This window comes from Sander lucioperca, chromosome 20 (assembly GCF_008315115.2).
Source record: "Sander lucioperca isolate FBNREF2018 chromosome 20, SLUC_FBN_1.2, whole genome shotgun sequence".
NCBI lineage: Eukaryota > Metazoa > Chordata > Actinopteri > Perciformes > Percidae > Sander > Sander lucioperca.
This window is the reverse complement of record NC_050192.1, coordinates 23,576,700-23,588,945: the sequence shown is the minus strand read 5'-3', so window position 1 is coordinate 23,588,945 and position 12,246 is coordinate 23,576,700. Positions and strand designations below refer to the sequence as shown.

Sequence of the window (12,246 nt, the reverse complement as noted above, 5' to 3'; positions counted from 1 at the left end):
AGGTCTCTGCGCTGTGTACATGTACATGACAAAACTAGTACACTGCAATTACTGCTAAAATGAGTTGTTTTAAAGGTCCTTCCTCTACTTTAACCTGTAGCATAGGGGTTAGATTTCTTTTTTCTTGTGTGTCTGTCTTCCAGCAGCATCTCGCAAAAGCTTATGAATGGATTTCCATGAAATTGGCCTGAGCAGACAGGCATCATGCCAAAGAGCAGTTAATTAGGTTTCGGTGGTAATCTGGATCTCGGATTTCCGCCCTCAGATGATATTTCTTTATTTTTATTTTTTATTTTTAACAATAACTAAGATAAAGACTAGACTCCAAATCCTTAGGGAATGTTTCATTCAAAGTTCAATAAATCAATATGAAGCAAAAGAGACGACTGATATCTCTGGGTGTTAACGGCAGGCTGGAGAGCTGTACAGCCTTGGCGGAGTCTACAAGTGCCTCTCCTCTGATCACTCGACACTGAACAGTAGGCCAGGCAGAGACTTGACCACAGGGCTTTCAACCAATACTGTTATCTTGTTTTGTAGTACACTGTGGGAAGAAAGAGTATGTCTTTTTTAGTAAATGTTCTGATGTTGTGTACTCCTTCAAGAAATGTAACCTTGTGCTTTGAAATGCTGATGATGGTGATTTCCTTTCACACTCTTCTGTTAAAAAAAAAAAAGCTAACAAAAACGAAGAAAATCCTCCTTGCTCTGGGTTATCGATTCCTCTCCCCAGAGCTGCCACAGTGTGGTACCCACACGGAGACTGGTTTCCCAGCAAGTGGTTGCCATGGCAACAGGTAGCCACGTAGTCATGGCGGGCATCGAGGGCAGGGTGGTGGGGGGGGGGTGTATAGAAAGCATTGGGAGACTATTAATAGAGCTTATCGGGAGCCAGCTGCAGAAAGCTGCGGTCTCATGGCACCTTGTCAGATAGACAAACACACTGTTTGTTCTGTGTGTATGTGAGCACAGAAGCATGTGTGTGTGTGTGTGTGTGTGTGTGTGTGTGCCCAGTACTGAGATGGACTATAAGAACTAGGCGATAACTCAATATGATCATTTATCATCTTTCACCGTATCGTGATGAAATCACAAATCGAGATATTGTTGTCTACAATTACGTCGTCTAAATTGAAATAAATAAACATACTAATTCACGTGCCTCACTGAAAATCTGAAAATAAAATAAAAAATAATTTTAAAAAAAATTGAGAGAATTGTCATTTCAGGATTGTGTTTTTTTTTTTTTTACATCACACTATTTGTGTGCATGCACATAAACATAGTCAGTGCATAGGTGGAATATTTTTGTCTTTATAGTTTCACTTCAAACTGTTATGTTCATTTTGCACTAAAGTTCTTAAAAATACTCAATACTTTTCATTTCATTTTACATTTCCAGTGTTAAACTCAGACAAAGTATACAAAAAAATATATATATACAAAAATAGTATACAAAAATAGGCTTTACCATGTGGTTATTTCATATAGACTATTTATTTTTTTAATAGCCATATTATTATATTATATATATCTATATATATATATATATATAGATATATATCGGTTATCGTGATATGAAATGACCTATATAGGAATTGAAGATTTTGACCATATCTCCCAGTCCTATGGACTAAAGTATTTGTTTGTGTCTCTTGGGTTCACCTCTTGTCCACATGAAATCAGTGTTGCTGTTGTTGATTTCAGAGTCAAAGGGCAGAGTAATTTTGAATAAGTAATTCATTACAGATAATAGAGATTGTTGAAACAAGTGTAATAATGATGTTAAACCCACTCACTTTTAAAACACTTTGGTTTTGTGAGTTTTTAAGAATTTAAAATGTTGTTATTTTCAAGTAGCTCAATGTTTAGGGATTTGGCTTGGGGACCGGAGGGTGGCTGGTTGAAATCCTGCACGGTATGGGGTCTTAGCTGGAGAAGTGACAGTTGAGCAAGCCACCGCACTGCGCCAACTCTGTGGCAGCCCCATCACTCTGACCACAACTGGGCGTCGGGTTGCTCATCTGGTAGAGCATGCGCCCATGTATAGAGGTTTACTCCTCAACGCATCGGCCGCGGGTTCGACTCCGACCTGCGGCCCTTTGCTGCATGTCGTTCCCCCTCTCTCTCCCCTTTCATATCTTCAGCTGTCTTCTATAAATAAAGGCCTAAAAATGCCCCAAAAGATAAAAATAAAAACATACTCTGACCACAACTAATGCATGTCTATGGGTCCTGTGTGTGAGGGATAAATATTATTAATATTATTTAAAGCGTTTAGCTGAAGAAAACTGCCTTCTTTTGTGTTTTAGATAATGTTCAGGTCAGTTGATTGGTTAATGTTAGTATAAGGCTTTTGTCACGGTTTAGCTTATAAACCTGCCTTCATTTTTCATTTATGCCATACAAATAAGTATACAGTAAGTCTGCATTTCCTTTGAGTTTAGGCGACATCTGAACCTCCTGCTAACCGTTGCCTCTCCCTCTCTCTCCCCCACTGTGTAGGTATTGCCTCTATGACGGTGCCAGTGTACATCGCTGAGGCCTCTCCGCCCCACCTCAGGGGTCAGCTGGTGACGGTTAACACCCTCTTCATCACCGGTGGACAGTTCACCGCCAGCCTCATCGACGGCGCCTTCAGCTACCTGCAGCGCGATGGGTGGAGGTCAGACACAGAGACACGCACCTCACACATGCAGAAGATGTGTAAAGTTATAGACAAATGAAAGCATTAATAACATAAAATGGCATCTTATATGTCTGCATAAGTACATGTTCGGTACTTTTCAAAGGATTGCCATCTCCCTGTTTGATGGTCATATAGTCAAATATGATATTACTGTCTTTTCTTTGGGTTCTTATCACATCAAATGCCAGAAAAAGTCGGGTTGGCTGCTCAAACCCTCAGTCTAAATGTCAACACGTATACACAAGTCCGCCCCTAGCATTTGCTGGGAGCAGCCACGCTGTATGTTTGAAAGATACAGTATACCTCTTTCTCTGTCCTTTATCTTTTATCTGTTACCATCTTTACTCTTTTTTTTTTGCTTCTGTTTGCGTCTTTTCCTGCTGTCACACTGAATGCAGATTTGAAGCCTCCAGGGTGTGTGAATGTTCAACTGCGTGCTACTTTAGATAACAATTGTCCTTTTTGGAAGGATTTGCCTCAACTACGGTTCTGATGGCGATACAGAGATCCTTTAGAAGTCCCTAGATTGCGGTGATTCATAAATGATAATGGCTTTTTGGAGACACTTATTGAGTTTAGAGTATGAATGTTGTCTAACTGACGTCTTTGCCTGCGCGGCAGAAGAAAAGCCTTATATGTCTGAGTGTTTACTCCGGTAAAAATATATGGATTTTATTTCCCACTCTTTGGAGCAACTTGCTGCTTTTCCACTTCTTCTATGTCTAGAGAGATAAAGCTCTCAAACATTTTATTATTATCACAGTTTTCCCCTCATTCCCCTCTTGTAGTGTACCCTCTTATTTTTTAATAATTATTTTAAGTTATTTTAAGCCAGAGAATCCGCATAAAGCCTTGACATTTTCCCCAGTGTTTTATTTCACAAAAATGAACTCAACCACCTGATGCTTACAGGCAAATTACTCAACAAACTGAATATATGGACAACCTTATAGCAACCTATTTTTGTAACTAATGTCAAAGTAATTGAAATGTGCATGGCATGCAAAGCTTTCCAAAGTTGCCATTAGCCAAAAAAATAAAATATGTAGCTTCTGTAATCGTAATTAGATTACTCACTCCATGCATCCCCTACGTCCCTGCCTGTCCAGGTACATGTTGGGTCTGTCGGTGCTTCCCGCCGTGCTCCAGTTTGTGGGATTCCTGTTCCTGCCGGAGAGCCCTCGCTGGTTAATCCAGCATGGGCTGACCCAGAAGGCCCGCCGCGTGCTCAGTCAGATCCGAGGAAACCAGAACATCGACGAGGAGTACGACAGCATCAAGAACAGCATCGATGAGGAGGACAGCGGAGGAGGTAACAGGGGGCAAAAAGGAGAAAGGCTTGGGACAAGAGAGCAGCACATGTTTTGCTTTTTGCTTTATGCTGTAACATCCTGTTAACATTTGCTTTACAACAGTACCTACGCAGGTATCCATGCAGTGGATGGCTGTGCATTTTTGTCAAATTTCAATTCTTTGCTAATCTCAACAGCTACAGTACAGAGTGTCAAAAGCCTGTTGTTCCATTCAACAACGTTGGGACTTACAGTATACCCAGGTCAAGTATCAGTATCTTAGGCCCTGTTGTTCAGATCTGGTATTAAAGGGTAACTACCGTTTTTTTTTTTCAACCTGGACCCTATTTTCCTATGTTTTTGTGCCTAAGTGACTGATGGGAATAACAATCTTTGACATTGGGGATCCCTTCAGAGATAGATCTTTAAAACCTCTTTGAGAGCTTTCTGTTTAGCCAGAAACGGCTCTGAAGTCCCTACCGCTAAACCCACCAGACTCCATTTAAAAAAGCAATACTTTTAGTGTCTATAGAGCCAACATATTTTCACATGTAAATTGGTAAACTATGTGTTTATTTCAACCTAAACTAGAGTTGTGATGGTTGGAAAAGTGGAAAGACGACCCGAAAGTTTAATTTTGTTTCTGTCGACTTGTATTTTACGATGCTAAAATTACTGTGGTGGGTTTAGCGAACACAATTTTGTGGATGTTTTTATGTTTAAAAACAGCATCTTACTCTTTAACAGAAAGGTCGACATCCTTAGAAATCCTTTCCATAATGTTGTCAGACACTTAGAGTATTAATCTGAGCCTGTCAGTGGCAAAGCGAGCACTTTTGTGAAGGTAAATACAAACTGGACAATTGCCCTATTAACTTACATTGCTAGCATGTTTTGCCGATGCCGACTGCAGCGATCTCGCTTAATACTGGACCAGTTTCAAGGATTGTTGTTCCCATAAGTCACTTAGACACAAAAACATAGGAAAACAGGGTCCAGTTTGTATAAAAACAGTAGTTACCCTTAAACATGCCTCTTGGGTGATCTGATCACAAGTGGACAGCTCTAAGTACGCCTGTTTACACCTGGCATTATAATGCGTCTCCACATGCGTCTCAAGTGACCGCTTGTAATTGGATCTCACTTTCCCACTCTATATGCAAATGAGCATGTACATAATTTCCGTTTGCATATACAAAAATACATATTTTAGTGAAATTGTTTTTGTTATTATTGTGTAATATGTGTGTATTAATTTCCGTCATTATTTAACCTATTACAGAAATGTGCGATGACTAATGAAAAAGCGCTGCTTACAGTCTTTGTGCCAGAGGACATACTTTTCTCCGCCCTACGGCGGTATACGTTATATGTTTGGGTACATTTTATGAACCTAAAAATAAGGTTGTCGTCTACCCGCGGTCCCCAGGGACCTCCATGCTGCCAACACCGCCGCCTTTGCCAGGCAACCGCAGCGCACAGAGCTTCAGAGAGCCGGGGATAAGAGCAGGTGGGCAGGTGTCAGGTCTGTGCAGAGCACCAGGACAAAAACGCCGACACATCACCAACAGTATGATAGTAACATCCAAAACACAAGATTCACTCTCAGCGCTTTCTGTAAAATGAGAAATACAAAAATGGCCAAAATCCACAGAGCTACCTATACTGTAGCTCAGACGTGGTGGAGAAAAAGCCAGCCAATGAGTACATAGTTCCGCTTACACAGAGGACATCAGTTAGCTCAGGACACATTTGCGTACCCACTACTAAAAGAAGGCGTTTGCAGACCTCATCCGAAAGTGGTCTGTGCGATCTCAATGCGTCTTGGGTGCGTTCACACCTGTACTTAGAGCTGTCCACTTGTAATCGGATCACCCAAGACGCATGTTAATACCAGGTCTGAACAGGGCCTTAGCTCATGTGTGGTTGAAAGGAATAACAATCGCTATTCAATTTGACAAAGAAAATACAAACCAAAGTGTCGGTAGTTCAATGTAAATTTTGTGTAGCAATATTAAAACTACATTATCACCTTTGAGGGTAATAACGCCTGTGTGGCATAATCGTTTCAAGGTTGAGGTAACTGCTACAGGTCAGAGGTCCCTCATGATCTTTACACAGGCTTTCTTAGGGGCCGCAACAATAGATGACCTCCTCCACAGCAAAGACTTAGAGTGCTGTGGGCATCGAGGGATGATTGGAAATATGTTTGAAAGGGACTGGCTAATTCTTGGGCTCATTTTATTAACACCTCACACAGCTGACAGAGTTCCAATCCTAAGCCTTGAAGGCAGTAGTCTTCCTTTTCAGTCACTTTGATGCCCTCCTCCGTGAGGCTGATTAGAGAGTTCATGAGTCCTTCCTACTGAAGCAACAAAAAGTAATTCAGTTGCTCTGTTGCATTCCCTTGACTCCTAGGGCGATGATGGTGACCTGCCAATCAAACAGCGTGAGCAGCAGATGTGGTGTTTTTCTCTTGATTTTTCTGTTGACGTGGTTTGAGTGTCTGTAGCGGGGAGCTCTTTTGTCCTTTTGGTGGCTTTCATGATGACTTTGTAGTGAATACAGTGATTGTTAATTCCTCACGCATGCAGCAACAGGTGTAAAGAGCAGTATATCGTTGAAGCTTTCATGAACTGGATGTAGGTTGAATCCTTCGGTGATAGGCGAGCCATTCAGCTTTCAACAAGGTCATTTAGTGCTGTTAAGTTTCTGGTAGAAATACAACCAAACAGAGATGTGACTGAGTTTAAGAAAATACTATGTTCTTCATGGTCAATTATTGTGTGAGCTGACCTTTGCTTCACCACTCAGATGCTGCTGTTTGGTACGAGGCTGCCAGTGTGAGCAGACAGTATTGAACCAGGTTGTCAGAACGAGGCTGATATTACAGCTTTATTCGCTAATATTGCTGTTTCATGACATAGCTCCTGACAATCATGACATTGTCTATATTTCAGAGACTGTGTGTGTGGTACGTTCCGGTCTGATCCTGCAAATCTTCCCCCTACCTGTAATCTCTTTTTAATCGTTACTCAAACCAGTCAAAGACACATAAACACGCACTTGCACACATTGCTGCAGTGATGTGCATTTGAATCCGATCCCAAAAACAGTTACTACAGTCACTATTGCTGTCTTCCATCAACATTCTAGTCATTTTATTTTTATGGGTTAGCAAATAATAAAAAATAGCTCATTTTCAACTGCAACTGTTGTCCCTTGGCCATATGTTAAATAAGCCATTCAAATATTAATAAAGCAAACAACATGATAAATCATAAACAGATCCTGGAAGTCACTAGCGATATCAATTTGGGGAACCAACAACAGCCAAACTTGGAGTCTTTGGCCAATCACAGGTCATTTCAGAGAGAGGGAACGTTCCTAATGGCTGCTCTGCAAATGCAGATGGGTGTGCACGTCCCTTCGGGGAAAATTCTGTTTACCATAGCCAAAGTACTGCTGCCATCTGAACGAGGACCAGACGAGGACATGTTTAGGCGGTGAGAGAGGAAGCGCGGCAGACCAACCGCTATTTTAACCTTCTGCTAATTCTCATATAATTGCAGCTATATAACAGCATCTGAATTAAATAAATGATAAGTACTCGTAAAGGTTACTGTATAAAACCGGTGCATGTCCGTGGCTGTCTGATAGGAGGGGCTGGACAGAGAGGGGAGCGGGAGAGCTGCAGGAGGAGAAGGTCTCACTCTACTTCAAATTCTGCTTCCCGCAGCTTAAATTAGCTAGCTAGCTAAAGCTTATAAAATAACAGCACCAGTTAGTTAGTTGTTTCAGCCAGCAAATCTGTTGCTGGGTATATTGGAAGGATCTTCATAAACTGGGAAGTTCTTACTGTAAAGGCTGTCTGGCCAAAATATGTTTTCTTCCCTTGGACAACAATATCTCCTCATATTGTTGAGCTGGATTTATCCATCCTCAACATTTTTCTGAATTATAAATGTGCAGGGAGGTGCGAAGCCTTTGTTTAGTAAACAAGCAAAAACAAAAATGTTTTTTTTCAGTAAAGGAAACCATATCTAGGAAGTACAATAATGTTTTTTCTCCAGGACCATGAGAGCTTACAGACTAAAGGTTTTATCAGCTTCAGATGTCATGTATTTCTCAATTCATTCAAAACTTTTTAGGTTGAATTTGGCTTTTGCTACGACATGCAGAGTTTCTTCCTTCAAGCAGAGTCAGGTGAAGTTGGAAATTGCTATGGCTTCTATCCTCAGAATACACAACCCATTAAAACCAGAAAGATTGTTCAATTTTCTGCCATGCTAAATTAAATTAAAGAGAAGCGGAAATTATAAACAAACTCAAGTGAGACAACAACATTCCTAAAAGTCTGTGCATTGGCTCCATTACTCACATTTCACATTGAATCAAAGTGTGAAACACCGGCTACAAAATAACAAGGCAGTGAGAGGAGCCAACCTGCTGTGCCTCTGGTCGTACACAGTAACTGATGATGACTGCAGCGATAAGTTACAGGAGGAGAGACATTACAGTGAAAAAAGAAACTGCTGGACACACACTGAGTCCCACAAGAGGGGACACTCAGTAGCCTGTGCGAGTGTGTGTTTTTGTACATCAACTATACTGGAAGAGCAGCAAGCCACAGATATAGAATATGGTTTCCTGATTCAGTGTATTTAAAAATTTGGATGCAGTACTTCAATTTCGCAATGGCAATGACAATGACTTCCATGCCTACAGTGCTAACTTTATCTTCAGAGCTTATTGTTTGTCTCAGCCTGTCTGTGTTGAACAGAGCCAGGAGAGTAATGGAGGGAAAGAGAGTGGAGATAGGCGAGTCGATTAACAGGCAGGAGAGGACAAGTGTGGGAGAGCTGGAGAGGAGAGGAGAGGAGAGGAGAGGAGAGGAGAGGAGAGGAGAGGAGAGGAGAGGAGAGGAAATTGTATTCATCCTGTAACTAATCAACCTTGACAACAGAGAACACCATGTCTCTGGAGGGAGTGGCATCCGTAGGTCCCCTGGGTACATGGGGCCTGTCGTGAAGAGAACTCTCTATCTCTCACACACACACACACACACACACACACACACACACACACACGCACACAAACACACACACACACACGCTGATGTATAAAAACACAGACTGCTAAGTGTCCCCTCTTGTGGGACTCAGTGTGTGTCCAGCAGTTCCCTTTTTCACTGTAATGTCTCTCCTCCTGTAACTTATCGCTGCAGTCATCATCAGTTACTGTGTACGACCAGAGGCACAGCAGGTTGGCTGAATTGTAGCTTCTCTGTCATTCCAATTGGCATGGCAGAAAATTTAACAATCTTTCTGGTTCTCCTGCAGAGACGTTGCCATTATACTGCATCTTCTGTCACTCTTTTCGGCTGGATGTCCGTCACCTTCCGCTTTCTTTGTGTTGGCATTCTATGCTCCGGTCGATTTATAAGGACTATGGTTAACTCCTCAGATCTCTGAAGGGTAAATCCAGACAGCTAGCTAGACTCTCTGATTGACTGAGAGTTTTCTGTTGCACGACTAAAACAACTTTTGGACATACACATGTTCCGCCAAAAAAAAAAGTTCCTTCCTTAGGCTATTTTGCAGCAGCACTGTTGCTCTGTCCTGTGCATAGTGCCGCCCCAGACTATTGTGATTGGTTTAAAGGAATGCCAATAAACCAGAGCATGTTTTTCTCCCATCCCGGAATGCTGTGTAGATTAGCCAGACACTCCTCCGCAGCTCTGTGGAGGAAGGTCTGGCAATGTGAGACTACTTTCTACTGAACTCACTAACTAGCCACTTTCCAAACACACTGCACGTTGAACTAAAACTTCACACTGGCTAGCTGTTTAGTTTCAAATGTCAATGAAATATCTTGGGAGCTACAGGTGTATGCTGCTTGTTTACCTAGAATAACATCAGATGGATTTGTGGTTGTGATCCGGCAGTGATGCTCAATGATCCATGAGCATACTGTATTTCAATAATTTGGCAGTTCTTTATACTCTTCCAATAGCTCTTGATGCATTGCCTCGTTTTCAAGAGGGTCATAATAACATATTCCATTTGACCAACTTTTTGATATTACATACAAACAAGACAAGCACAGAAAGCATGACAAAAAGTAAGTAAAACAATAATGTTTGCCATGACATTCATTCCTAATTATAAAAGCAAACATTACAAGCGTAAGAGCAACTTGATTTGAAGGCAGAGTCCATCTGCATTCTTTTCCGTGTTTTTCAAATGGAAACGCCACTAAGCCTTAGCAAAAAGCAGTTCAAGGGTTACCACAGTCAGCTAATCTATAAGGTTGTGAATAATGTGAAGGGTAGCACTAGCTGTGCTAAGTTTGGAAATAACGGCACAGAAGCTAAGCAATGTACTGTTACCGCTGTGGATGCCACGTTAGGCAGTGGTAACGTAAGACCAGCAGCTCCCGTGTTCTGCAAGGTGAAATTTATGTTTTTGGCAATGGAGTCTGGTGGATTTGAAAAGAGCGATATAACAGCTTCAGTTCCCTGTCGGGAAGGTCTGACAGCAAGGTAAAGCAGGGAAATATTCTGAATATAGCGTAAACCTAAACTGATGTTGATTAACATGGAGTCCACAGCAGTACATGTAATTTACATGACATTACATCCAAGTTACTGTACTGTTTGGTACTGTACTTTACTGTACTGAAACAATGTCATCATACAGAAACCTACGTCGGGTCATGTGGGAACGTTTTTAGAAGGGCATGGGAAATAAGCATTTGGACGCCAAAATATGAATGTTTAGATTTGAATACATAAGTAACATTACTGGGAAGCTACAGAATGATATAAAAACCTAAAAAAAAAGAAGAAGAAAAATTGATTCAACCTTCAATGTACGAAAAATGCTAGTTTTGAATAAACCAAAAGTAGCTTTGGTCTTCCGGGCAAGATTTATATACTGCTACAGTAAATCTACATGTATATAAACTATTGTACATAAAATATTTGACTTAGTAGTATTATGACACACCATTTCAGCATAATCCATAATAGGTAGCAACAACTGGGTGTGTGTTGTTTCCTGACATTAAAAGAAAAACCTATAAAGAAAGTTTAGAGTTAATAATAATAATACCAACTTATTTAATAGAATCTACTTGTGATATTAAAGACCCATCAATGCATGTATTTGAGGATTCGCTTTTTGGTGTCAAGGGGCACACAACAAAGATTTGTTGTGTAGTAGCAGCTTGTTGACAAAAATCATACTGGGGCATATACTGATTTTCATTTATATGAGACTTGAATGCAGCAAGTCCAAGATTTTTAATCTCTCTTCGACTTATTATTGCGTAATTTTGAAGGAAGAAATGCGGTCAGAGCCTTTTGTACCATTGCATCAAATTCATCGAACTATGTAAATTAAACTTCAAATTCTAAATGGCCATGATCTTACTGCATGGCCAACTTTTTTAAGTTTAAGGGGATATGTAAGACATTTTAAAACTTTTTATTTTGTCAACTTGCTCAGCAAAAATCAGTGTGTCAGACTAACATGAGGTTTTTCAAACTTTTAACGGATAGCACTTTGTGGGGAATCAGGCAGAAATGGGAGACACTACATGGGAGACACTACATGACACAACATGTGTCCAGGTCCCTCACGACTAAATCCAAAGTGAAGAATCTTTTAATGTGTGGCCACCATCTGTTCCACATCATTTCATGCCTGCATCGTATGCTTGCAATTTACATGCTCTTTTTAGGACTGACTTATGACCTGGAGACCAGCTGTCGCTTAGCAACCACACAGACAGAAAGGCAGATGGAGAGGACAGAGGGATTAGTAGAAGGGAAAAGGAAGGTTCAAAACTATTTATTTGGTTACTGAGTCTCCTGATTGATCCAGGAGCAGGGAGTTCTCGCAGGTTGAGGTCAAAGCATGGAGGTTTGTGTGTGTGTGTGTGTGTGTGTGTGGCGTTTTTTAGTACTTTGTCAGGTGTTTATATGTCTGCGGCCAGATTTTGTCATCCTGATAGCGTTACAACCGTGCAAGACGCAGTCACTAAACTTTACAGGTGTGTAGATAAGATCAAAGCGAAGGCTGAGTTTGAAAATGGGTGTGGTCTGAGCAACAGGGCCGGAAGTAGTGGGGTCTTTGTTGCCCTTTAGAGCACTCGTTAAGTCTGCTGTTATGCTGCAGCCGAGGATTCTCAGAGGAGAAACCTGGTTTAGTCATCAAACCCCATAATTAATAGACTGTGTAAACCCAGCCCGATCTGCAG

At 41.1% G+C, this 12,246-nt stretch overlaps 1 protein-coding gene across 2 annotated transcripts in view; it reads left to right on the top strand.

Moving 5' to 3' along the window:
- The window catches only part of LOC116054706 (proton myo-inositol cotransporter), a 74,953-nt gene that overhangs the window by 11,306 nt on the left and 51,401 nt on the right, over positions 1 to 12,246 (top strand). For both annotated transcript variants that reach the window (XM_031306386.2, XM_031306388.2), the window contains exons 4-5: positions 2,506 to 2,665; positions 3,799 to 4,001. In XM_031306386.2, the coding sequence (XP_031162246.1) occupies positions 2,506 to 2,665; positions 3,799 to 4,001 (363 nt within the window). The remainder of the gene's footprint in view (positions 1 to 2,505; positions 2,666 to 3,798; positions 4,002 to 12,246) is intronic.